The sequence below is a fragment of the Gobius niger genome (genome assembly GCF_951799975.1).
Source record: "Gobius niger genome assembly, chromosome: 13".
NCBI classification, from domain to species: Eukaryota; Metazoa; Chordata; class Actinopteri; order Gobiiformes; family Gobiidae; genus Gobius; species Gobius niger.
The window spans coordinates 4778516-4805706 of record NC_136864.1 but is presented as its reverse complement, the minus strand read 5'-3'; the positions used below and the strand labels follow the sequence as shown (position 1 = coordinate 4805706).

Below are 27191 nucleotides of genomic sequence, written 5' to 3'. Positions count from 1 at the left end.
ATTTATGAATAGAAAATGAAGTAGATGAAAGTGTGTCGTCTTCATGGCAGAGCGGTTATCCTGCCTCTCAGTGCGGACGTTTTGTGGGTTGACTGTGGCGTGCGAATCCAATGAGTGGGACTTTTGGTCGGACTTTTTCACATACATTTGCTGTGAATGTTCTTTGATGAAAACAGCTGCTCCCAATGTGACGTTGAGAAATATTTCAACAGATGTTAAATATGTTTGTCTGGAAGTCGGCGTGTCTCATCGTACAACGTTGTTGCAGAAATTTCCCCAATAGTTACATGAGTTTTCAATACTCTTTCATTGATAACAGCAGAATTAAACTAAAATGCATTTCAATGAACTATTTCAACTGGACTTTTTAGTTTTGATTTGATGTTGTATCAAGACGTTTCAACTGTCATCCAGCTGTCATCATCAGTTTGGTCTTTGACACTGAGCACTGGTCTTATATACACAGCTGTTTTGACTGAATGACTTGAATTTCTTCTAAAAATAAACAGCATGATAAAGCCCATCCATCCATTTTCTTCCACTTTTCCGTTGCCGGGTCGTGGGGGCAGCTGTTGGAGCTGCCCAAATCACATTGCACCAGCCCCTTATGACTCCTCCTGCAGGTGGTGGGTCCACAGAAGGACGGCCTCATGGTTCTAACAGGGCCTGTTGGTCTCTCATAAGGGGCTTCTGAACCGCTCTTCGTCTGACTCATCACCTCGGACCTGTTTGCCATTGGAGACCCTACCAGGGGCACGAAGCCCCCGACAACAGAGCCCCCAGGATCATTCGGGTGCTCAAACCCCTCTACCACTTTTAAGTGGCGGTCCTAGGAGGGGATGATAAAGCCCATGTGTACATCTGAAATAATTCATTATTTAAATGAGAGGTTGTTGGCCCAGTTTCACACCAATATTTTACCAGTCAGCCTCAGGGCACCTGTGACTTCAGCAGTCCACTACTGAGAGTGGAGAACAAATGAAAAACCATTGCACTTTGACGAACTTGTCAAACCTTTTAAGCACAATGTTGAATTCAACCAGTTTTTGTGTGCGCTATTTATTACCACGATCTGTCCTGATTTGTTGTGACTTCTTGTCATTTCATACTGGAGGATGAGCCAAAGAAAAAGTTAATCTGAACTGGAAAAGTTGGCCTTCCCTCTCCAGGTCCTTGGAGAGTCCTTGCCTCAAGTGGAGCAGCTCAAGTGTCGTGGGGTCTAGTTTAAGAGTGAGGGACGGATAGAGAGTGAGATCGACAGATGGATCAGTGCTAGCCTGGAACAAACCAGACTGATCCTCCTTGTTAAGAGATACATGTGGATACAGTCTGGAATTGTGCGATTTGAATCTCGCTGACTCCGGCAAAACCAAGACGAGCCAATCATAGCACGGGAGGCGGGAGTTAATGGTGCGTCATCTTCCGAGCTAGGATTTCCCATCAAACAGTGCTCCTCCGGGCCGTAACAAAAACAGTGAAGATGGCGGCCGCGAAACAACGATCTTCAACCGGGGCCCTTTCTTCTGTTTTAAATTAGCTGGACTTATCCTAAGCCACAGCAAGAAGCGGCTCTGAGGGCTTTCACCAGAACATTTACTAGAGTACACGTGTCCTATTACCACAATTCCAGACTGTCTAATGCATAAATAAAATCAGTCTGGTTTTATGCCAGGCTAGATCAGTCCAGCGTCAGCGGTGATGCGGTCGCTGTTTCGGACCGTTGTGGTGAAGAGAGAGCTGAGTCAAAAGGATTGAAAGGACAAGATCACGGATACAAGCTGTGGAAATGCCCTTAAAGAAAGGGTGAGGAGCTCTGTCACCCTGGAGGAGCTCAGAGTAGAGATGCTGCTTGGGCATCTGTTTCGGATGCCTCCAGGATGCCCAAACATGTCCCATTGGAAAGAGGACCTGAGGAAGGCCCAGGACACACTGGAGGGACTATGTCTGAGCTGACCTGATGCTGCCTCGGGATGTCCCCCATAAGAACTGCAGGAAGTGTGGACAGGGACATCTCTGCTTAAACTGCTGCCTTCACAACGCAGCCCCGGATAAAGCAGAAGAAAATGGATGGATGTTCAATTCAATGGTTTGGTCATAAAAGCCTCATCATCGGTTTATACGCCTGAATTATGCATGACATGTCCACTTAAAGATATTTAGTAATTGCTGGAACTGACCCATCCCATTGCCCTGCAGCGTGTGATACTTGACACAAGAGCGTGAGTGCAGGAGAAACCGAGGCGTCAAAACGAGAGTAGGACATAAGAGAAGCACTAATCATGGCCGCCGCGAAAAGGAAACCGCCTCAAAGCCAGCTCCGGTAACCCACACCAGGCTGACAGGTAACCCAACGACACGCAACCCGACAGGTCCGGGCGCCGCGCCGCAGCCGAGAGGTGCGAAAGGCCCCGATCCAGTTACCCAGAAAGCCTGAGTCACAGAGGAAGAGAGAGTGGCGAAGTGACAGCCCTCGACTGCATTTTTAATTGGAGACATCAATAATGCAGCAGGGGGAGCTGATGGTGAGGAGAGAGGCACGGAGGTGTGGACTGAGAAGAGGTGAAGGTGGACTAAAGCTGGATTAAAAATGGACAGGTCAAACCAGAGCGGAATCAGACAGCAGAATCCAGATATTTGTTCTCACATTTTGGCTGATGTTCATTACGCCGACTCAAGTCTTAGTAATATTCTTGCTCAGAACATCTTGACTAAATTAAAACTATTTCATAAGACTTCGACAGAAATCTTTGATGACTAGTAAAGACTAAATCAAAACAACTCATTTATTCATGTGGGAGCAGCTCCGTGAAGCAGTGAATGTGATTAAATATATTGAATACAATCAAATGAATGTAAAGTTGAGGAAATTGAATTTAGATTTTGTTGAGCAAATGCACATGAATAATATTATATCGCTATATTCATGACCATTATTGAATATCACATTTTCTTCTCATATCGTGCAGCCGTACAGGGTTGACCATACAATGAAAATGTTAAAGACGAACCACCTGCACATGAACAATATCAGGTAATTATTTTCTCCGCCTCTTGGCCAGGACTCCCTTGACAAAGAGATTTTTCATCTCAGTGGGACTGTCTTGGTTTAATAACTGTATGGAGGTGCAACAGGCAGCACATAGGGGTTAGGGTTCGATTCCGGGGCAGGTGGAGTCTTTTAGTTTTTTTGTATGTTCTTCCAGGTCCTCCAGAAAACAGGTTCATCCCCTGTTAGGTGATTCTGACCATAAGCCTGGCTCCTTCTCCTCTGGAGGTTTGGTCAAAACGTGATGAAATAGGTAACTCCTTGGGTTGACCATATAAACAAATCATTATACATTTTACAGTACAATGCAAACTTCACGCATCAGGCTTATTGTTTCACTTTACAACGTATTTTTATGGGACAAAAACAATGTCAGATAAAGAGACCTTACATTACATTCCTTCAATCATTAACTGTATTGGTACAAGATGATGGTTAAAGGAACAGGCCACCGTTTTTCTATACTGAGATATGTTCTTGCTTGAGCTTAGACGAGTTGATACGTACCTGTCTGGTCTTTGTGCCCGTGGAAGAGCTTGGTAGCTTCCAACTTCACCCCCGTTTGGAGCTATAGGCATATACTGGGAGAGGCCAAATGCTAGCAACATCTTTGGTTGTTGTGCATGACTGACACACACAAAGACCAGACAGGCACACATCAACTCGTCTAAGCTCAGGCAAGAACATATCTCAGTATGGAAAAGCGGTGGCCTGTTCCTTTAAAGGTTGATTTAACTTCTCGAAATGGAATGAAATTTATTTTGTCTTCCCTTAGTATATTTTAAACTCAAACATTTGGGCGGAAACAGTGTGCATCAAATTATAAAACATTTGTATCAATTTTATGAACTTTCAGGCTATTTTTCTAACATTTTGTGAAAATGATCTTAAAAAGTAACATATAACTTGTAAAATGTGCCAATAAAGTTATGAATGAGTTTGGACAACAACTAACATTTTAATCCAGTGGCTTCCTCTTTCATTGTTTGCAATTAAAAAATCAGGTATAGGGCCTTTAAGGTGTACGTTTTTGACCCATTTGACCCATCCTTCCACTGGGGCGACCCATAAGGAACAGTGGCCGACCGCAGTGCAGCCCCCGAGGACCCATCTCCATATGTGGAGCCAGGCTCATGGTCAGAATCACCCATTGTGCATGTTTTCGGTTGATGGGGGAAACCTGGAGGAAACCTATCCAAACACGGGGAGAGAAACATGCAAACTTCACACAGAAACCCGGGACCTTCTTTCTGTGGAGAAAGAGGGCTAACCGATCCGCCAATGGTCAAGATCAGGATCAGATCTGCGGCTTTTGTACAGTAAAACTTGCTCCTTTACTTCAATCCTGCCAAGCCATTAGCTCGACGAACCAATTCGCAACAGTCCAGCTACAGATCAAGGTGAAAAATGAATGGGTTGCACTTTTAATCTTTGTTCCAAACTTGTGCAACTCTCTTCAACACATCACCCGTGGAAGGGTCTTAAATAGTCCCACGATGCCTGTCCGGACCTTCCTTCCTCCCGCATCTGTCTCTAAGTGCCAGGAAGCCAGGCCGAGCAGCTGCCATGTTTTCAGAGAAACCCAATCTGTGGGTGAAAACTGCTCCGTGCTGAATTATTGAACGCGGCGGCGCACAATGAAGAGGTGATCGATCCCCCGGGAGCAGCGTGACAGTGCCAGGGTCGGACACTTTCTTTTGAGGCGCGTTGACACCTTAGCTGTGAAGAGGAGAAAAGAAGCGGGCGGGAACTCGAGCCCGACAGCGGACAGCTTTTCAATCTGACTAATTGAAGCTAAAACAATGGGGCGGCAGGTCACTGAAGCTCCCACGAACAGAGAGAGAGAGAGAGGGAGCTAGAGAAAGCCTTTTCCACTGCTTAAGGAACACACTAACCTGGCTTAGCGCACAACCGCGTTTACGACTTCACAGCGGCCGAATTAAAGTGTAAATTATTCATGTATGGGAAAATTTGATAAATACGGATTATCCTGGGACTGAAAGAAAAGAACAATGTTTTATAAGAAAGAAGGAGTTCACAGTGTATATGTTAAGCATGTCCAAGAGCATTAACATTGGAGAGAAGACTGAAGAACACTGCCTTCCAAAAACAAAGAGTTCTTATCTGGATCGGATGTCGCTGCTGTTGGTCAGGTCTTGGTTCAGCATCGACATTACTGTGTATGTGTCCAAGGAATGAGGTCAGCTGATGACCTGAATACACTGAATTACTAGGGCCCTGTCCACACAAAGTCAAGCTCAGGACCATATGTTAAAATATCTGATCAATCTAGGGCATCATCCATCCATGTATAAGAGTGGAAAGATCTGAAAACACTGACAAGTAGAAAAACACGGCAGAGTTAGCCTCCATTTAAAGGGGTTTGATGCAAGTTGGCCATTTTATACTCACTACTGCCACCTCAGGTCATACGTGTAACTGCACCTTCTATATTAAGCTCATGCATTAACACCTTTTTGAGTGACAGTTCATGATTTTAGAGGCAGTTGTGGTGAACAGGTCTGGGCTCATTCTACACATTAGGACATGGCTGGAACATGTAGGGGGAGGAAAATGCATTATTTTCACATTTTTAAACTCTGTACAGTCCCTTTAAGTCTGTGTTTTTGTCCGGTCCGGTCACTGACAGTTTTTTAGTCCCGTTACGTCTGAAGAATAAACTCGGCTCCTCGTCTCTTTTGTACATCATAAATCCATGAATCCGTTACATGTTCACTGTTTGCGTTCCACAAACGTTTACTGCACAGACGCCATCTACATCTTGTTCTATTATCTGTGGTAGCGTCACAGCGCCACCACAGGCCTGGCAGATGAACCGCAGCGGTTTTCCACACATGACTGGCTTCATGTGGACGCACACATTTACTGAGCTGACTCTGTGTTTATAGAGAATATGCTTGTTTTGAAACTATGTCCATGATTGCACATATGAGGAGCCAGGAGTCATCGGAGTGGGTTTGTTTTGGCTTATGTGTTATTTCCATTTAGTAAAAAGGTATGTTTCCTAATAGGGCTGGGTACCATTAAATGTTTTTCTATACCTATACTTTAACAACTAGATGCAAGTTGGTCATTTCATGCTCACTACTGCCACCTCAGGTCTTATGCGTAACTGCAGTCTTTATACTAAAAGTGCCGTGCAGGATTTTAGAGGCAGTTGTGGTGAACAGGTCTGGGCTCATTCTACACATTAGGACATGGCTGGAACATGTAGGGGGAGGAAAATACTTTTTTACATTTTTAAACTCTGTGTAGTCCCTTTAAGATACCGAAACTGGAACAATACTTTTTTCAGTATATAGAACCAGAAAACAGAACGATAATGATGATTTATTCCATTTCTTTTAAATTTGTATCATTTTTTTGAGGTGAAACAACCAAGTAACTTCCCAGGACCAAACAGGCATCAAAACTTGGTCTCTAAAGATATTGTAATATTTTTTTCGATACTTTATTTTTCAATAAAAGCAGTACCTTAACCTTTTTTCCCATACCATACTGCTATCGTTTAACGGTACCCAGCCCTGTTTCTAAACCTGGTAGTTCTTCTCGCGACCCAACTACAGCTTTTATATAAAATAGTTGTCAGTTTGTACATTTGATAACAAAATGCTGTTTTTTTCCCCCGAAGTGTATAAATTATTGTTTTGACAAGCCCACAGAAAATGGTCCTAATAGCTCCACCTTTGGGCTCCGACGCTCCAGTTGAGAAAGTCTCCTGCAGAGAACTAAAGTCCCTGTGTCTCTATGGAGTCTTATTAGCGTATGCAAACTCTGCTCCGGGATGTGTACACCGTGAACCCTATCCTGATTTTGGAAAACAATTCTCAAAACTCCTCTCATTTGCAGTAAGAAAGAAAATACAATTCCAATACCGTTCAGACCTTCTGTGTGAACAGTGTTGTTTTTTTTAGCAGGGCGAGAGAATAGGAGAAAGCTCCGTGACAGTACATTGGTAAATTAAGACCTCGTTTTCTAATGGTGTGAACCCAACACCTTCAGAGAAACTATGTCAGAGAATTCTTCAGTGAAATATTCATGGAGCTGTCTCAATAAGAAGACCGCAAAGTACTGTTGTCACGGTACAGGGTTTCAAACTCGATTTCAAGGGGAAAACTTGATACTCTATTTTCGATGATTGATGAGCCCTTTGAATGTACACATATGTATATAAATGTACTCCTGTCTCCTCCAATAAGGCCTTACATGTATATAGCACAGAGAGTGGTTCCATTGGTGAAAACAGCTGTCCACAGATTTGACCATGAAGTAAACTATCTTCATTCTATAGCGGTTCTAGCTCACAAAATCTTAAATCTAAATCTGCTTTTTCGTTGGGAGAGGGAGGTATGGGTCTCCTGCAACAGAGGATCCCTGTGGCCCTAAAAATACAGTATTTGTATTGTTGTGATCCTGCGGAAGTGTGGAGTCACGCTGAGGGCGGCGGATGGGGGTTTTCCATGTGCTGATCCGCGCTGTGCCCTGCGGGTGAACAGTGTGGTAATAATACAACATTACAACTCATTTACGCCGCGAGGAACCGCTGACTCACCATTTACCTGAACCCGCCGCCGCTCTGTCATTTTCACTTTTCTCACTCTGCCCCGGGGCGCGTGCATCAGACAGACGACGGGAAGTCATTAACAAAACCAGTTCTGCTGCAAAAACAAACTTCCGCAGGTCATTATTATCAGCTTCAACTTCATTTATCTGCAGGTCTTTCTCTGCATGACAGGAGTCGACAAATGCATTATTGTGGCTTAATGATTGTAGCTCATAAATCGTTCCATAAATGATAATATTGACTAAAATGCTGGTGCAATTGTTCTTGCCTTAATGCACAATTGGAGTAGACCAAGTTTCATTTTTTTTCCCAACTCGTCTGTGTCAAACCACTGCAGCCACTTCTTCTACACAAACCTGGACATACCTGCTCATTAAAGGGATATTTCAGGATTTTTGACATAGGGCCTCATTTCCTAGTTATCCAGAGTGTTGCTGATTTCTGGAGATATTTTTTGTAATTCATGCAGTTCTTATATTTGAAGAGTTTCGTGGCGCTAGGCTAATGCAAGGCTAGTGCATTTCTATGGTATCAGCTAGCCTGCATTAAAAACAGTCTGACCCGCTCCACAGAGCATCTGAGGCAAATCACTTATAACACCAGACTAACCGTATAAATGTCTGTGTCCATAGAGTAATTTTAACCATTTTGCATTTAAAAGACCTTATATTTGAGCAGCATCAGCTTCGTGGTTGTATAAGCTACGCAGCGGCGGAGTGATCTGCTCGAAAATAGTCCCTCAAAATGCGAGCATTCATGTGATGCAAGGTCAGTTATGTTCCAAAAATTATTCTATCGACACAGACATTTATACTGTATATATGTCAAAAATCCTGAAATATCCCTTTAATGTTGCTGTTCTCTCTGCATTTGGTCCGTTTGGCTAAAATCCTCCCTCCGTAAGGTTCTCACACCAGGGCCGTGTTGGGCATTTTATTGCTCCGCCATTAAGTTTACAAAAGTGTCACTATCGGGAAAGCTCTGTAGCTGTCTGGTTTACATATCACCTTTCTCCGAAAGCAGTGGATCACTGATCTATGAAAGGATCAATGTGTTGGTCGATGCGTTTAAAGTGCATGTGTCACATTAGACACAATTTTTGCCAAAACATAGCACAATTATTGTTAAGATTTTGCTAAAAGAATAAGTTTAGTTTGATCAATTTTGTGATGTTCATAGTTTCACTTCCTTATTGAACACTAATAGGAAGTGATATAGATAGAGGCAAACCATTTCACTGTTGCCGTGCCGACCATTATATGTCAGTGGGAACTGAGTCAAACTGCTCTGGAACTTTACCTCTATCTTTGTCACTTCCTGTCAGTGGCATAAACATTACTTTTCTTCCCAACAATTCTTCAATTGCTGCTTCACTAAAATAAAAGTATAATTATTGCTTTTTTGAGATCAAACATTTATTTGTACTCTGCACACAAATGTAAATGTAAAGGTACATTTTTATTTACAAGGAGCAAAATAAATTAAAACCCCAGTTCATGGTGACAACCCCCCCACAACAACCACCCTCTTTTGGATATCCTCAGGTGGACAAAATCATACATTCACCTTCTTTCCCTTCCCTTTTTCTTCCTTTCCCTTTAATATATGTATATATACATATGTACATACATACCTATACACATATATCTCTCCAATCTAGAATAGAATAAAAAAAAAATATATATAAAAACAACAACAACAATCATTATTATTAAAATAAGTATAATTATTACTTGTACTTACCATCTGAATACATCCTGTTTACAAAAGCATTAAAACCTGTTTTTGTGGCGTCCCATTTTACCTCAGGAAGACACAGACTGATGCTCAGCGCTGTGATTGAACGATGTGAACGGTAATTCCCCTTTAATTAAGCAGGGACGTGCATTTCACATGTCTTCTCGTCCCTCATTTTACTTTACCTAATACTAATCGCAACAGACCCTATTTTTAGTGCAAAGACACTTTTAAAGGAGAGTCATTCAGCATCAAATCGACTGTTTTGACCTGGAGTTGTATTTCAGTACATTCACACAGTTTTGAGTTATCCTGGGTAATCCTGTTTAATTTAGCTGATTCTTCTTCTACAGTGCCAGCTCTTCCTTCTGTTCTTCCTGAATATAATCGTATCATTGTTTGAACCCAAAACTGTCCTCCACTTTTTAAAGCCCATAATCCAACATTACATCAGTTCTGATCTATCTGTGTATGTGAGCATAATTTGTTTTGTTCTTTCAGACGACCGGCGAGCGCCCGTTCATCCAGAAGCTGTTCCGCCCCGTGTCTGCAGATGGCGCTGTGCACACTCTGGGGGACCTGCTCAGAGAGACATACCCCGCGGCTGTTCCCAACGAAGGTACAGTCGCTCACACCTTTACAGACGGGAGGCGGGAGGGATGTAGGGGCTTTACTGTCACAGAGATGCGAGAAAATGAACCACAAACAAGTTTATGAAATTGATTCTAGCGCTTTATAATTAGATGCACAGGGTTTTCCCCACAATCGAGTTTAAACTTTACAAGAGATGGTTTCAATCAGTGTTGATTTTGACAATATATTTTAATTTAGTTTTAGTCTTAGTCTTCAGGCGGAAATTACTTTTAGTTTTAGTCAAGATTTAGTCAAATAGTTCTCATGAATATTAGTCTAGTTTCAGTCGCCTTTAGTCCTCTGCTTCCTGGAGCTTCAGGATCAAAGCTCAGAGCTGTTCCTTTGGCCGTGAGTCTAAATGATATGAGGCTCTTTCAAACTGTCATTGTTTGGATGATTTTAGTCTCTTCTTTATATTTTAATTTAGTCGTATTTTAGTCGACGAAAACATCTGGACATATTAGTCATAGTTTAAGTCTCATAAACAAGTTTTAATGTAGTTTTAGTCTAATTTTAGTCAGCAAGAAACATACTTTAACCTCTTCCCACCCGCCGTAACCAGGCACTTGTACCTTTGACATTGTCCAAATCTAAAAGCTTCTTGAAAAAAAGTGTCTAAACAGCGACAAAAACAAGGATGAAAATACAATTTAAAAAGGCAACAAAAGAGCGTCAAAAATACGGCTAAAAAGTGATGCAAAGTGCAACTAGGGCTGGGCAAATTTTTATCTAATCGTGATTTTGCTAAAGGTCGATCATGATAATCGTGTGGTGCGTTTTAATCAAGGAGAATAGACCTGTAAAAATTTGGACGGCGCAGCTGCAGCACCTGTCAGGTCAATCCCAGGGAAACACTCGGCCCAAACAAACAGGAAGCACAGGATGATACATGCGGCACAAAGAGGAGAGGACCTGGTGATTATCAGTGTAAAATCAGCTACAAAGTTACGTTAACTCGTCTAAAGGGCAAAACAGAAACACGTGAGGAGCCTCAGAGACCAGGACACACACAGGGATGAAGAGTTTACCTTCCATGAGGAAAAACCATCATCACTATTTGGACCATGTGGATTTGTTTTGAGGCTGCAGCGGTGGATTAGCTGGAATTCTAACAGTGAATTGTAAGAAATGAAGTAAGCAACAAAAAAATGACAAAAACATGACAAAAAATCCCTCCAAAAATCAAGACAAAAACTCTACAAAACATGATCAGTTTTGTAGGTCTTAGCTTTCAAATGAGGCGTTACTCTGGCCTAGAGGCTGTAAAGTCCAGTCGAGAAGCTTTTAGGTTTGGGTAATGCGGAACTGGAAAGAATTAACTCCTAAAATTCTGATTGAATATTTTAGTCGACGAAATGAACACTAGTCTCAGCTTACACAGCACTTTTCCACCTACATTAGGCAGGAGGATCGCAGGTTGAATGCTCAGCTCGTGGCCTAAAACATGAACAATAGGTTAGCCGCCTGAGTAGTTGTTTGCACCTGCTTTCCGCACAAAGCACCATGTTATTGGTTCGCCTCGTTCCATTTGAACCCTAATCTCAGCGGCCCATTAGCAGCTTTCTGTCTCCCTGATGGTCCGGGATAAGCCGCAACGCTGTCATGTGGCCAGACGGAGACACAACACGGAGACGGCGCCGCGCGTTTGAACTGCGGAGGATCTGTCGAACCAGGGGGAGCCCCCATATTACCCCCCCCCCGCCTCGTGTCTGTGAAAATAATCAACGCCCAATCCCAACACGGCGCTGTAAATCCCGCGGCGTTATCTCCGCAGTCATCGGCAGCGACGCGGACAAAAGGAGGAACTTTCACTGTGATCTGAGCAGAGAAGAAGAGGCTTGAGAGTTGAAAAGGACCACCAGACGACACCTGAGACGGACGCTTCAAAGGGAAAGTGCAGAGGAGACGGTGGCGTGAATGAACAGGAAGAGAGGACAGTGAGTTGTACATGTGTGGGGCCTGATCGGGAGGAGAAATTAACATTAGTCCAGCTTTGAATGGCCTTTTTTTTAGGTTATAACCGTCTACCACAGGGGTGAGCAATTCATTTTCACAAGGGCCCACATGAGAAACCTGAATTGAGTCAGAGGGCCACACCAGCAATAACTCCTACTCATTCTGCTCGATCTACAATGCACTAAATGATGATTTTTGAAGAGCTGGCACTAATTTAGGGCTGACGATTAATGGCATTCGCAATTTTATCGCAGAGGGACAGGATTTTGGCCCCTGTAGATGATGGCTGTGGCCCGTAGAAGTGAATGCAGCGGCTATTTTCTCTGTTAGCATCTCACCATTCAGAGTCCCGGGCCGCGCTGCTACACGCTCTGAAGCTCTGATCATAGAAACTCCCTCGCCTCTGACTGGAGTCACATGTCTCCGCCTCCATGGAGATGAAGGTGAGCCTGTGCTGCTTGTAAAGAGTGAAGAGACCTTTAGGTGCTTTTCCACATGCAGGCGTGTGTCAGCCGAATGGCCTGATTTGTCGAGCTTTTCCATAACTAAGGCCAGGGCCAAACTGGGACCAAACTGGGACCGACCTGTGCGCTAGTCCGTGTCTGACGTGGCGTGAACAGACTCTGGCCTCTGATTGGCAGAGAGAGTGGACAGTCCTCACTATTAACACGCAGGTCATATGGATTTAATATTTCACACCATACGGCTGATTTAAACATGGATTTTGCTGATATTAGCATTTAGCTGCTGTTAGCGCAGCTTTAGCAGGTGTTAGCATAACATTTGCATGTAGCTTACCTTCATAGTTGTATTTAGTGGTTTCTTTTCTGTTTTAATCCAGCTTGGCTCCTCTGAATGATTCCATAAGTCCCACCAGATGACAGAATTTGTCCACATCTGTTCACATCTATTCACATTGCGGCTCTAAAAACCTTTAATGACGATGGGATGTGTTACGAAGGCTTTTTAGAACAGAGGTGGACAAACTGGGGGCCCAGGGCTGGATGCGGCCCCTGAGGCAATTTGGTCCGGCCTTCAACTCTCTTTCCATAATTTATATAATTTTTCTGTTGTTTTACCGCTGAGAGTGGGCTCAAATGGTTCTATATATTTGTGTTCATGTATTTCATTCAAAAGTGACATGAACATACAGTCAAAAGTGCTGGGCCAATGGAGTTTGAATGAAAAGGAAAAAGGAGGATCTCTCCCCCTTTAACGTTTTTTTTGTATTCATTATTTACAGTTACCATCAAGCCAGTCCCAGATATAATTTAATGCATTTTTTTTTTCATTGGATAAACATTTGGCAGTATTAGGTTAAAGTTTTCGTTAGTGCAGCCCTTTAACTCCATACAGGTTACTTAGGACCCATGTGAAAATGAATTGAATTGAATATTGTAAATGATATAAAGGCCCTTGTGGACTATTTTTAATTATATTTACAACTGACTAGTGTTGTCACGATACTGAAATTTCAAACTCGATTTCGATACTGATAATAAAACTCGATTCTCGATACCGTTTTCTATAGCACAGTAAAAAAAAAATCCCCTTTTAAAGGGCTACTAACCCCTCCTTCCAGAGCCTCAGTATCAGAGCCTCAGATTTGAAAATCTCAACAGAAAGGGGGCGTTGCCTGGAGGACTAAGGGGCACGCGGGAGGGGTGAGGGGTGGGAGGGGCTTGAGGCTTCTGACTTCGACGCTGCACTTGCACCGCTCCTCGTAAACAAAGTCCGAGCATGGGAGCATGGAGTTCCAGCGAGCTAACTTATTTAGCAACTTGTTCCACTGGGACAGCTCGACAGCTCTCTCTACACAGGGGGGGGCATCGTGGCAGACAGCGGCCTTGTACCTGAGGCGCTGGGTCATTTATTCCTCTGTCATTTACAAAGCTAGCGGCTTAGCATTGAGCTCATTGAGCTCGATCGACGTTAGCATCGCAGCTAAGGGACGTAACTGTCCTGGCTGCTTCAGAATTTACCGATCTATTTTAGATGTAGACTTTTGCTGTGGTCTACGTGAACATGGGAGATGTATCTCAGTGTCCTCAGCAGAGTGTGTGATATAGAGACGTGGCTATTTGTGTTACAAAGATTTTTATTATTTTTCTTACAGCAAAGTGCACAAAACATATCAAATAAATAAATGTAGGCCTGTATTATTGAGCAGGAACACTGTCTTTTTGAAATTGTTTTTGGTTTGCCATTGAAGATGTGAGACAGAATCATTCAGGTCATGTTTCTCTAAAGGCTTGACTGTAACATTGTGAACCCAAAGAGCCAGTTAGCCCTAAGTAAATAGCCTGAAGTAATTTCTATTACTAAATTTAGTGAACTAAAAGGTTTAACCAACGTTAACACATACACTAAACTACCACTGAATGATGACACTGTAGAGTAAAGACTATAATGAAGTATTTATATGTATGCTTTTTTAGTTGAATATTGAAATATTAATGAAAATTATAGATCTTGTTTTGTACCAGTACTTGATTCTGCACTTCTGGCTCTTACAACAGTGCAATTTCCAAATTATAGCACAATTTCTTTGGTAAAACTTACTACAAACTTACAGCTCACATTTCACTTGAGGTTGAGCTGCATGTGCCACTCACTTGGTCTACATAGATGTGTGCAATAAACAAATTGAACAGACAAAGTTGACTGGTTATGTTATACAATACCAACTGTAATAAATATACATGCAGTAAGTTTTCAGCTTCTAGAAACAGTGGTGCTGCATATACCTTCCTGTGACATATCTGACAGAACATATACAGGCTTCATTTTTTTTTTACTGCCCACAATTAAATCTTGCATGAAACATTGATTTTAATCTATTACGTTGTCCAATGGGCACAGAGTGGTTCAGGCACAGGTACTTTGTGTGCTCCTGATATGGGAGAGGATCCTCGACCACACTTTCAAACAGCAGGGCCATTAGTTGGTCAAAGTAGACTGTAAACAAAGCACAAAACATTTGTCCTTGTAAAAGCATTGGTTGTGTTGTTTTTAATGTGACATACCTGAGGTAGCTCTGGTCTTCATGGCTCTCACTGTGTAGTCTCCACGCTTGAATTTTGGATACACTATGACGATTTGCCTTTTTTAATCATAATTCAAGGCACCAACCTGCACCCTAAAATTTCACAAATAAACATTAATATGCAGTATCTATTTTCTAAACATTTCAAAGTGATAAAATAACTAGTGAATATTTGTTGAACCTTTAGGAATCATTACCTGGCCAGCCTTCCTTTGAATAAGAGGCCCAGACTATTGTGAGAATCAGACTATGGATTCCTCAATATTTGAAGTGTGGTATTGTGGGCTTATTTTAGCTTAATCTTTCAAAAAACGTGGTGTTAACAAAAGAGTAAGAGTCTCTCGCATGCTGCTGTGCCTACAAAGAATTACAAAGAATAATAAATTGATATGTGAAGTGTAAATACATCAATATAAATTAGATATTGGGAGGAGTAGTTGTAATTACACATACTTGATTTTGGCCACACTCTTGCATCATCCCCAACCAAAGGCCTGTGAAGACAGCGAGGGGACAGGGGGTTTTCCGTGGACATTCTGAATGTAGTTGCCCAGATGTCCACTCAGCCACAGCCTTTGATGGTGACCAGTAGAGATGATTCATATAGATGGTTCACAATGCTTTTCTTCCACCTCGTCATTTCCTCCGTTCACCTTTTCTGGCCCAGCGCATCATTTTTTTCCAATCTCTGGGACACAAAACACAAACCCCTCCTTCTCCATGCACACGCTGTTTCCAACCTCATTGCTCTAATAAGACAAAAAAATAAGAATATGAGTTCTATCATAATGCACAGTTATCCAAAGTTACATATTTATGTTTGTATTGTAATGTTTTACCTGGACTAGCTCGATGTCAATGACTTTGTTACTCGTTAGATTCATCATGGTGTAACTGCCATACTTGGCTGAATGTCCTACATGAATGCAAGTTATACATTAGCTGACTTTTAATACTTCAGATAAATGTTTATTAAATGTATTTACCAGGTGAATCTGCCCGCATGTCCCCACCCAGTGACACAGAGCCGCTTTCAAGAGCCTCCCTGATGAGGTCCTCCTGCTCCAGCTTCCACTGCCAGTTGACTGTAGGGATGAGGAGCTTTGCCTGATGCCTATAGAAGCACTGCTCTGACAGTCCCTGAATATTGAAGGCCCCCAAGAACTATAAAATTAAAACATCTGTTATCATCGGATAATATATGGAAAAATAAAATGTTTTTGTAGTACCTTTGAAATCTGGCTAAAGGATGAGCCGGTGAACAGCACAGAGCTGTAGGTTTCCAGCTGGGATGTTGTTCACCATGGGCTGACTGGACCACTGACTGGAGAACTCACAGCGAGGACACTGTTGAGTGTGGAATGCTATATAAAATAAAGGATATTTCATCCCTCAAAAAACCAGGACGCTGTATATATTTTTTCAATTAAAACTCTAGATTTCCTTTGTACCTTGAGCAGTTCACAGTGCTGGCACTGTCATCGATGTGGAAGCTGGGGTCAGACGCTGACACCTCACACCTTCTCCTTTTTAAAGGTGTAGAGGCTGCTCTGGGACTGTCAGGAAGAGGGATTTCCATCAGGTCCCCTGTCCCACAACCGACGCTTGTGTAAGCGGTCCGGGCTTGAATAGCTGTACAAAACACAAACAAAAAAAACACGTTTAAAATGGCAGTAATTACACAACTTGTGTCTAACTACAGTATATAAAAAAACAAAAGTGTAGACTGTTTTATACATAAAATGACAGTACTGTATAAAGGATAAATAGATTTCACCTTTGCGTCGCCTGCTCGGCTTCACATTGGCCTGGACACTTGCATGCCTTGTAATGACTGGATCAGTCTGGACATTTCTCTCTGCTCACTTTTGGCTGAAAACATAACAATAAATAATATTTATAAAGTGCACACACAAGTGACATGCAAACACATTGTTTGTATTGATGATTTATAGGAATACAACCTAGGATATACTTCAGAATATGCCACCCTATAGCAGATCAACCAAATATTTGTATCAGGTTAATTCTGGCTACAGTCGGCTACTAAAAACTTCCAAATGGTTTGGCATTTTGAAAAGCTGCGTCCAAATAGGTGTAAACTTTGGTTCACTTCAGAAAACTTGTCAACATGAACATAATTATCAGAATTGATCCTACTTTGTGAACCTGTTCAACAACAATGGCAATAACAACTATACTGATTCTGAAACCACGTAAGAACAGCTCACATCTGTGAGCGCCCTCTCCTCACTGACCACACGGTCCACCTGGAGAGGTCAGCCCTCTCCTCACTGACCGCACGGTCCACCTGGAGTGGTCAGCCCTCTCCTCACTGACCGCAGTCGAGCATCAAACGGGAGCAGAGCGCGCACGGAGCGGGTCAGTTTAGCCTCCACACACAGTACGTTCTAGCTATACGTTAGCTATACAGGCTAGCTTGTAGCTACTGTCAAAAGCTACAGTCATGTCAAACTTAGATTAGTTTGGTGCTCAGACTCGTGCACATTTGCGCACAGTGTTGGCGTAACTTTGCAGACTGATGCATTAGCAGGCTGCCCCGGGCAGCGAGTAGACGCGCTTATAACCGGTGGCTGCTGTTCCTCAGCCACAGTGAGCGAGTGCGGGACACGTCGCCTGGAGCTGAGGCTGCAGAGTCTATTTACACGCCATATTTTTTCAACAGATCTACACGACTCATGTGATTGGTGTTATCAGAGGCCAAACCGGCGAATTTGTTTGAGACACTACAATAACGATCTATTCTGACGTGCACATAAAAATTCTATATACTGTACATGACTCAATCTGTGAGCAAAGTAGCTACTACTGACAGAAATGACCGGGACAGAGTGAACCAAGTGCCTCTTTTTACAGCAGCTACAATCAATGCAATTACTACCAAACCCAAAATGGGTAAATCATTATTTTTCTCACTCACCTCACATTGTTGGCGGGGCAGCGGTGTCGACGGGGACGGCCTCGCTCTTCAAACGCAGAAGACTAGCATAGCCCAGTTCAACCTCGGTGAAGTTGGCGAAGGAATCAGCACGTAAAATGGTCTTTGCAAACTCCAGCCCCACTACGCTACACTTCCTCCCCATCCTAACACAGTACAGTTAACAACTAACAATTAAATTATACACGATAGACCACTAAAAGCAATACTAACAAACGCCCTAAGCTAAATTGAGCTAACTAATCTAACAATAAAAGCAACTAGTGATTACAACTACAATATTCAACAACTAACACTACTAAAACTATACACTTATTTATAATAAAAAAGCTATCCTAATAAAATCTACCTAAATGCTATGACAACTAATCGCAAACCTGACAATCGATGATAATATTCTCTCGTTATTCCAACACCAACTCGCTACGGGGGCGTGAGCGAGACTGAGCCTTTTTATACCCCAGAGCGGCAGGGCCCGTGACATCATCTCTCGCCTCCTGACATCATCTCTCTCCCCTCCGCTAATTGGGTGCCGAATTCAAAAAATCAAATGCAGTACGGACAGTTCGCTGCAGATGGCGCCACACAGACGGTTTGGGACACAAAGACAGGATTTCAACAAATTTGCACTAAATTGTTAAAATAGTGACATATACACGTAGACAACACTATAAGATACCCATTTATACAACTTAGCTAGAAAAAAAAGTTGATTTGGGGGTTAGTTGTTCTTTAAATATCATACTTGCTGTAGGAAACTCTAGGGGGTGCTGTGACTCAATGTTGTTACTGAACATCAAGTTAAACATCCTCTGTCTTATAATCCGTTTTCCTCCACTCAAAAAAAGGAAGAGACCTGCCCCGTTAACCCTTATAAACTTCAATTCTAGTATTTCGCTAAATTCCTTGACTTTACTGTTGAAATGACACACGAAACAACGACATAATGAAGTACTGAAGTATTGAAGTACTGAAGCACTGAAGCAGGACTGTCGCTGTGTCTCCGCCGCGTGTCAGATGTGGTAAACGGGGTGGTTGATGTCGGCCGCAGCGAGGGGGCTGTGGGCCCTCTGTGCTCCGCTCCATTGTGTTTTATCTACTTCCTCTTTTATCTGTGTCCTGTTTAGGCTTCACTCTCTCCTCTGTGTCTCTCCTCCCCCTCAGCGGCTTATCTGAAGAAATCTCTCTGTGTTCGGAACCGTATCGTGAGATCAAAACCAGGAAGTAAAACGAACCAGGAGGATTTGTGTCGATGGAGAACGTATCGCTGATCGAATGTTTTAATCAGGAGTCGAGTGTGGTTGAAGGGGCTGGAGCGGACAGTTATTCATTTATTTATTTTCATTTGGTCAGTGAACTTAGCCACAGCATAGAGCCAAACATCAAAAAGGAAAGTGCAAAGTAAAGATGCTGAAGTTAAATAGAAAAAAAGAAAAAATTATGTGTGATGTCGGCAATTGTCCGCACAGAAAGGCCCAGGTTTTTCCCGGGAATCGAAATCAGAACTAAACCAGTCTGAACAGGTTGTGCATGCATTGATCACATTATAGTCATTCTTTATACTTTCAGACTCCACGCTTACTGACTGAACACGTCACTCCTGTACTGGCTTCTCTTCACTGCTTACCTGTTGCTTTTAGAACTGACTGTACTGTCATTTGGAAGTTTGTCGGGCATTGAGGGCCACAAATCAACGGTCGACACAGGGAAAAATTCAACTTAGCTTAAGGGGAGTATTTTCCTCCCCCTACATGTTCCAGCAATGTCCTAATGTGTAGCATGAGCTCAGACCTGTTTACCACAACTGCCTTTAAAATCCTGCACTGTCACTCAAAAAGGTGTTAATTCGGGTCCGAAGTGCCGCTAATGTAGACTCTGCAGTTACGCGTAAGACCTGAGGTGGCAGTAGTGAGTATAAAATGTGACCAACTTGCATCTTGTCCCTTTAAAGGAGCTATCCTTGATTTTTTTAATTTTCTTTAAAATTTTGGAATAAGAGTTTAGTTTAGCTTTGTCCTTTAGTATATGGTAAAAACAGACATTTATCCCAAAAATACTGGTTTTAAAGCCTTTTAAATAGTCATAAAATGTCAGGCTAGTGGGCATTTTTTACAGTGAGGAGACAGTTTTCCCTGAAAGTTGTGAAACCTGGTTTAAACTCAGTCCCTGTGATGAATTTTGATGATGTAAATGCATTAGGAAACTTTGAGATGAGTTTGGACCAGAAAATTGAAATTCAAGTGACCCTGTTTCTTTGTACAATCAGGTATAGCTCCTTTAATGCAGCTCTGTCACAGAGAAAAAAATACTTTTTGAGGCTATAATTGTGTGGAATTATTAAATTTACAGTAATGGTGATATGTGCAAATTCAACAAGAAGCTTGAGGGCCACAAAAAATTGGTCTGAGGGCCGCATTTGGCCCCCGGGCCACACTTTGGGCATCACTGGGTTTTTTCTCTCTTACTTTCACCTGGAACCAAATAAATAACAATAAGTTGTTTATAAACCACATTCATTCATTTCACAGACTTACACAGGAATTTTTTTTTTTTTTTCTCTACATTGTGTCCACAACATCACCACAGTGTCTGCAGTGGCACCAACATCACTTTTTATGGCCTTCACATGCATTTTTTCGCTATCTAGTTCCTTGCCTTTATGAACTGAGCTTTGACCCCCCCCCCCCCTCCCCCCCCAAAAATAAATGTTTACAGGTTTAGAACTTAAATCCTGTTTATTCAAAGACAAAATTATCCCAAATCGCCAACAAAAAACTCTTTAACAGACATTTTAAACCAGGCTCCACCATTATCCAGGTGTTTTTGCTACACATATTTCTGGGTTGCAGGTGCTACTAATGTGATGATGTCACCGGACCCAGCAGGGGGCAGGAGCCTTTTTTTCTTATTAACAGCATTACATTTTCACAAGTTGTAGCTAAAAAGAAAATATATGAAGCACTGGGTCCATGATCTCTCTGTGCAAGACCAAAAATGTCCTCAAAAACAAAATAATGTTTCCTCTATTTAATAGTATAGGCCTTTAGAATGCTGTGATGTCACCTGCAGCCCAGCAATAATAAATTGTGGCATTTTTTACACACAGAACACCAAACTAACTCATTTAATATAGTAGAACTTGCATTGATATCTAAGTAGTCCCTATGTCTCACTTTAAAAGGCCAGTTCTACCTTAATTCTTGCCGTCCTGTCTTCCCACGGACTATACCACTCTTTAGTTGTTGTTTCTCGCTCGTGCCATTCTTCGGGGGCGTCCTGTTTGCGTGAGAAGCTCGTAAACCTCAGACAGAGAGCGATCGCGCGTCCGACCGATTCTGGGGCTCGTCCACGTAATTTCAGGAGAGCCGTTAAGAGCTCCACCCTGCCGCAGTTTCAGCATCGACTCGCAGCAACTGCAGCCTCCACAGGCCGCTCATCTGACTGTCGAAGCACACGCTGATAAACCGGATTACGGGGAATATCTGTGCGATTACGGGGCCTCTGCGCATGAAAACCCCCCACTCTGGCAGACGCTCGTTATCTTCTCCAAATGCCATTGATCTGGAGAAGTGATTAAACCGGGCTGTGGGCCGCGGTTCATACATTTGTGGAGCTGATTGAGAGATATCACTCCAACTGACACAAGTTTCTCTTTGAATTTACCTCAACTTTTGACCTTTCACTTCAACAAGACAAACCAACGGGAGAAAGCAGTAAAAGTGCAGCAGGTGTTTTGGGAGAAAGTAGAAAAAAGTCTCCATATTGAAACTTGAAGGCCTTTTCATGTGGCCAGTTGTTAGGGTCGACTTCTCAAAACCTTAAAGGGATATTTATATATTTATTATATTACATAGGGCCTCGTTTCCTAGTTATCCAGAGTGTTGTTGATTTCTGGAGGTATTTTTTTCTTAAATTCATCCAGTTCTTATATTTGAAGAGTTTAGTGGCCCTAGGCTAGTGCAAGGCTAGTGCATTTCTATGGTATCAGCTAGCCTGCATTAAAAAACAGTCGGACCCACTCCACAGTGCACCTGAGGCAAATCACTTATAACGCCAGACTAACCATATAAATCTCTGTGTTTATAGAATCATTATAACCATTTTGCATTTAAAATAACTTATATTTGAGCAGCATCAGCTTCATGGTTGTATAAGCTACACAGCGGCGGAGTGATCTGCTAGAAAATAGTCCCTTAAAATGCGATTATTCATGTGATACAAGGTCAGTTATTTTTCAAACATGATTCTATTAACACAGACATTTATATGGTTAGTCTTGTGTTGATTTGCCTCAGGTGCTCTGTGGAGCGGGTCAGACTGTTTTTAATGCAGGCTAGCTGATACCATAGAAATGCACTAGCCTTGCACTAGCCTAGCGCCACTAAGCTCTTCAAATAAAAGAACTGCATGAATTTAAGAAAAGAATATATCTCCAGAAATCAACAACACTCTGGATAACTTGGAAATGAGGCCCTATGTCAAAAATCCTGAAATATCCCTTTAAACTGACGTGCTTGTTCTTGTACTCATTGTGTGCTGATTTTGCCTCTGGGTCTTGTAGCTGTTGCAAGACGAGCAGGCTAATGTTGCTAACCTGTTCCTCTTTTGGTTGCACTGCACAGCCATTTTGACCTTTGACCCCCGTCCCACCTGTTTTCTTGTCCCCGTTTTTCAATGAATAGAGAATGACAAATTATCCACCAGTGGGTCATTAAAGGGATTGTGCCAAAATGAAGGCCTTAAATGCCACTGAAAAGCATTACAGTTGTTTTAGGGAGGCATTAAATCTGCATGTCTTGATCTTGTTTGCCAGGGGTTGGCAACACCAGGCCAGGGGGCCCAATTCGGCCCTCCAGCATAAAACCTTTGGCCCCCAAGAGAATTTTGAAGAAACATTTATTCATAAATCAGAGACCAAATACGACTCAACACTGTAAAAAAAAAAAGTCAAATTTCCCAAAACACCCCATTAGATCATATATTATGTGCATAACTTATATTTGTAGAAAAAAGGTGCTTTACTTTGGGCTACAATAGTGAGTTTCGGCCCTTGGTGTTGTTGGTATTCGGCCAAATCGGCCCTTCATGTCACAAACATGCCGACCCCTTGTTTGCCATGAATTTGAAAAGGGTTGTTGCATTTAAAGCTAAAAAAAAAAACTAAAGTAGAACATTTTGTGACCCATTTCTATGTGTGTGATGTCATGTCACACCACATCACATGACCCACTTTCACTACTCTTTGACATCAGTTTATCAGTTTGAGTTTAAAGAGACGAGATGCAAGTTGGTTATTTTATACTCACTGCTGCTACCTCAGGTCATACGTATAACTGCAGCCTCTATATTGAGCTCGTGCAACAATTTTTTGAGTGACAGTGCAGGATTTTAGAGGCAGTTGTGGTGAACAGGTCATTCTACACATTAGGACATGGCTGGAACATATAGGGGGAGGAAAATACTTAGTTTTAACATTTTTAAACTCCATGTTGTCCCTTTAACCCATTAACTCCCACCTGAACCGAGCACATTTTCTCCAGTTTGGCTTTACCCCAGTCCAAAAAACTTCTGGAAAAAAGTTGTGAAAATAGCAACAAAACTGAGATGAAAACAATGATGGAAATGTGACAAAAAAGTGAGAAAACATTGACAAAAAAGTGACGGAAAATGGATGAAAAAGTGGCAAAAATGTCACAAGAAATTGACGAAAAATTGACGAAAAATGACAAAAAATTGACAAAAAATTGACGAAAAATGACAAAAAAAATTGACAAAAAAATGACAAAAAATTGACAAAACGTGATAAAAAAAATACAAAAATGTGATTAAAAAAATGACGAAAAAAATGACAAAAAAGTTACAAAAATGAGTTGAACACCCAACAAAAAAGTGATGGAAAAAAAATCTGATGACGTGAGGAAAAAGATCCTCTCGGTTCAGGCGGGAGTTAAGAGGTTAAGTGGTGTCAGTAACACAATCCGAACCTTTAGCTCTCATTGTCAAAGCACTGGACACATTCTCGCTCTTTTGAACACGTTTGTCATTCACTAAACTTCTAAAGAGTGCAGCTCTTTGTGAATCTGCTCCGGAGTTTGCGGCCAAAATCCCCACCTGTACGACAGAAAACCAAAGAAGAAAAACCCGAGCCAAAAGCGGCCTGAATGAGAGGTGAGGTTCCTCTGCAGAGACGCTCAGGCCTTGAGTCATTTTCAAAGCTGATGTTTTTGGTCACAGGGCGGAGGCGGTCCATGTGAAAGCGATTCTCAGAGTGAAAGTTTAAAACAAAAGTCTCAACAACTCCCTTTAAAATGACGTTAAGTTTCAGAGAGTAAAACCTCAAAACATTATCAACCGCCCGCTGTGTCTGCAAACCCGGAGGATGGAAGGGCATCCAACAGACGGGCTCTCTCTGCTCTGGTGTGTGTGTGTGTGTCGAATGTGGCTTCTCTTCCTTCCTGTTTGTCTCTTCAGAAGTGGCTTCTCTGTGGCTTTCTCGAAGTGTAATCCTGCTGTGTTCTAAACCGCCAGACTTTGTCACTTCTCAACGTTTGTTCACAGTCTCTGCTTTAAAATCCATTCGACTGAAACAAAGGCCAATAAGTATGAAGATCCGGAATTATCAGAAGGATAAAGTTCCTCTTGTATCTTATCATAAAGGCCTTAAACCTTCACTACAGCTGATCCTTTACATCAAATGCTCTTAAACCATTTTCACATGTGGCACTGCCCTCTTTTAAAGCCACAGTGTGGAACATTTGCAGGTTACATGTGGGTACATCACAAGAGAAACGAAACTCCCACCAAGGCGTTCAACAACGAACAGACCAGCGACACCAGATGTGCTGCTAAAGCGTTTGTGCAGCAAATGTTTTTGTCTTTGTCTTCTGGATGAAAATACTTTTTAGTCTCACTTTAGTCGACAAAGATTATAAAAGGATTTTGAATACTTTTAGTTTCAGTAAAAAAAAAAGTATTAGTATTTTGCAAGCTTATATAGGGCAGCCATTTGTATGCCCAAATACCATATTTTAATGTCACAAATGTAGAAATGTGCAAACATTTCATCAAACAAAGGACAGAGAATTGGACAAAACGGGAAACTTTTGAGGGAAAAAATGTGGTCAATTTCAGTCAAAACTGCAAATGAACACGTTGTTTTTTTTGTATTCATGACAAATCAGAACCAAAAAACTTAAAAAAAACTTTAAAAAAAAGAATACAAGAGGGTGCAAGGAAAAGCTGATGAAATTTAACTTAATATTATTGCGCAAGTAAGTAAATTGTCTTTGAAGAGTTACGAACATGGAGTGCAGAGGGGTAAGAAATTAGAAGAAAAGAGATAAGTTTGGTATTTTCCATGAACTTATGGTAAAAATTGTTGAGCAATTTTCCAATAAATTTAAATTTAATGCCAGTCTGAATCTAAAATCATGCTTTTTTATGACATTCAGGTACTGTCCATACGAAGTCAAGCTGAGGACCAAACACAAAGATATTTTATCAGTCCAGTGTATCGTCCATACGAACCCGGTGTTTTGGGCGTCTGTAAACAAACATTTTCCAAACTAGCTCCCCCAGTGGAAAGATCTCAAAACGCTGTTTACATGACTCCGTTGTTACGACATCTCCGCAACTTTTACTAAAACGATGACATCACAGCTCCAGAGTCTGTGATCCGTAATCTACTGACCTTATAATGAGTTTTCCTCATGGATCTGTGACGGTTTTACTCCGCTCCTCTTTGCTCCACTGCCGTCCACAAGCCACAGGTGACAAGGAGAAAAACACGAGTCAGTCTGTGTTTTTGGACTGACAGTAAAAGTCACTGACAGGTGTTTACGTCTGAAGAATAAACTCGCCTCCTCGTCTCTACTGTAGATCCTAAATCCTTGAATCAGTTTCATTTTCACTGTTTACATTCCACAAAAGCCCTCTACATCTTGCTCTATTATCTGTGTTAGCGTCACAGCGCCTCACACAGGCCTGGAGGATGAATTGCGCCGTTTTCACAGACCTGAGTCGACCCATGTGGACGCACACATTTACTGAGCTGCTTCAGGCTGACAAAAAAAGTTTCTGAAAATATAAACGTTTTGTCTTCATGTGGATATTGCCTAAGACTGTCAAAAGTTCAACGTCTTCTCTCTCTGAGCACATATGAACGATTTACTCTCAAAGGTCTCCAAAAGTGGTGACAATATTCAAAAGTATGCGCTTGATGTTGACTTTGAATGTGGCGGATTTGTTAGTCTCATCACTTCCAAATAATAATCAGGGGAAACATTTATGGTTTTTCTGTTTGGACATTTATTTCCAAAACTTTGTCTCTGTATCAGAATTACGGTCGCTGAAATACCTGCGTTTGTCGTCTCTGTGTGTTGCAGGTGAGGAGAAGCGCCTCCTGGTGGTGATCCACGGCATCGAGCCGCTGTTGGAGACGCCTCTGCAGTGGCTCAGCGAGCACCTCAGTCACCCCGACAACTTCCTGCACATCTGCGTGGTGCCCGCCCCCTCGGACTGAAAAGGCACGCCCACTTCTCGATTCACTTTTCCCACAGACTGTTTGGAGAAACCGAAACATATCACGCAAAAACAACTTTTACTTTTGTAACATCGTTCCCTCGACGAAGACAGACCTGGAGTTGTCGTTTGCTTCATTCACACAGTTTTGAGAAATCCTGTCCACTTTAGTCGATTCTTCTTCTTCCTCTCGCTTTGTTCTGTATTTCCTGTTTTTTTTTTGCGCCATATGGAAAACATCACCGTGGAAATGTTCTGAGCCGTCCTGCACTCGAAGTGTGTTCTTCACAGCGCAATATAAATAATAGATTTACTAGCATGCCGTTAGCTGACAGTAACCGCTTGTTTTCACTGTTGTATAACTCCTGGCCTGTAGAGGGCGCGCTGTGCAAATGGTCTTTTCATTATAGACACTAATTTTAAAATATGTATGCCTGAGCAACACAAAATAATGTTTTAAAGGGATATTTCAGGATTTCTGACATAGGGCCTCATTTCCTAGTTATCCAGAGTGTTGTTGATTTCTGGAGATTTTTTTTTAAAATATATGCAGTCCTTATATTTGAAGAGTTTTGTTGTGCTAGGCTAGTGCTAGGCTAGTGCATGTCTATGGTAACTAGTAGCCTGCATTAAAAACAGTCTGACCCGCTCCACAGTGCACCTGAGGCAAATCACTTATAACACCTGACTAACCATATAAATGTCTGTG

General features: G+C 42.0%; 1 protein-coding gene across 1 annotated transcript in view; it reads left to right on the top strand.

The window, feature by feature from the left end:
• The window catches only part of atg5 (ATG5 autophagy related 5 homolog), a 43115-nt gene extending 16208 nt beyond the window's left edge, over positions 1-26907 (top strand). The window contains exons 6-7 of the mRNA XM_079569892.1: positions 9870-9987; positions 26347-26907. Coding sequence (XP_079426018.1) covers positions 9870-9987; positions 26347-26483 — 255 coding nt within the window. The 3' untranslated portion in view covers positions 26484-26907. The remainder of the gene's footprint in view (positions 1-9869; positions 9988-26346) is intronic.
• The last annotated feature ends 284 nt before the right edge of the window (positions 26908-27191 follow it).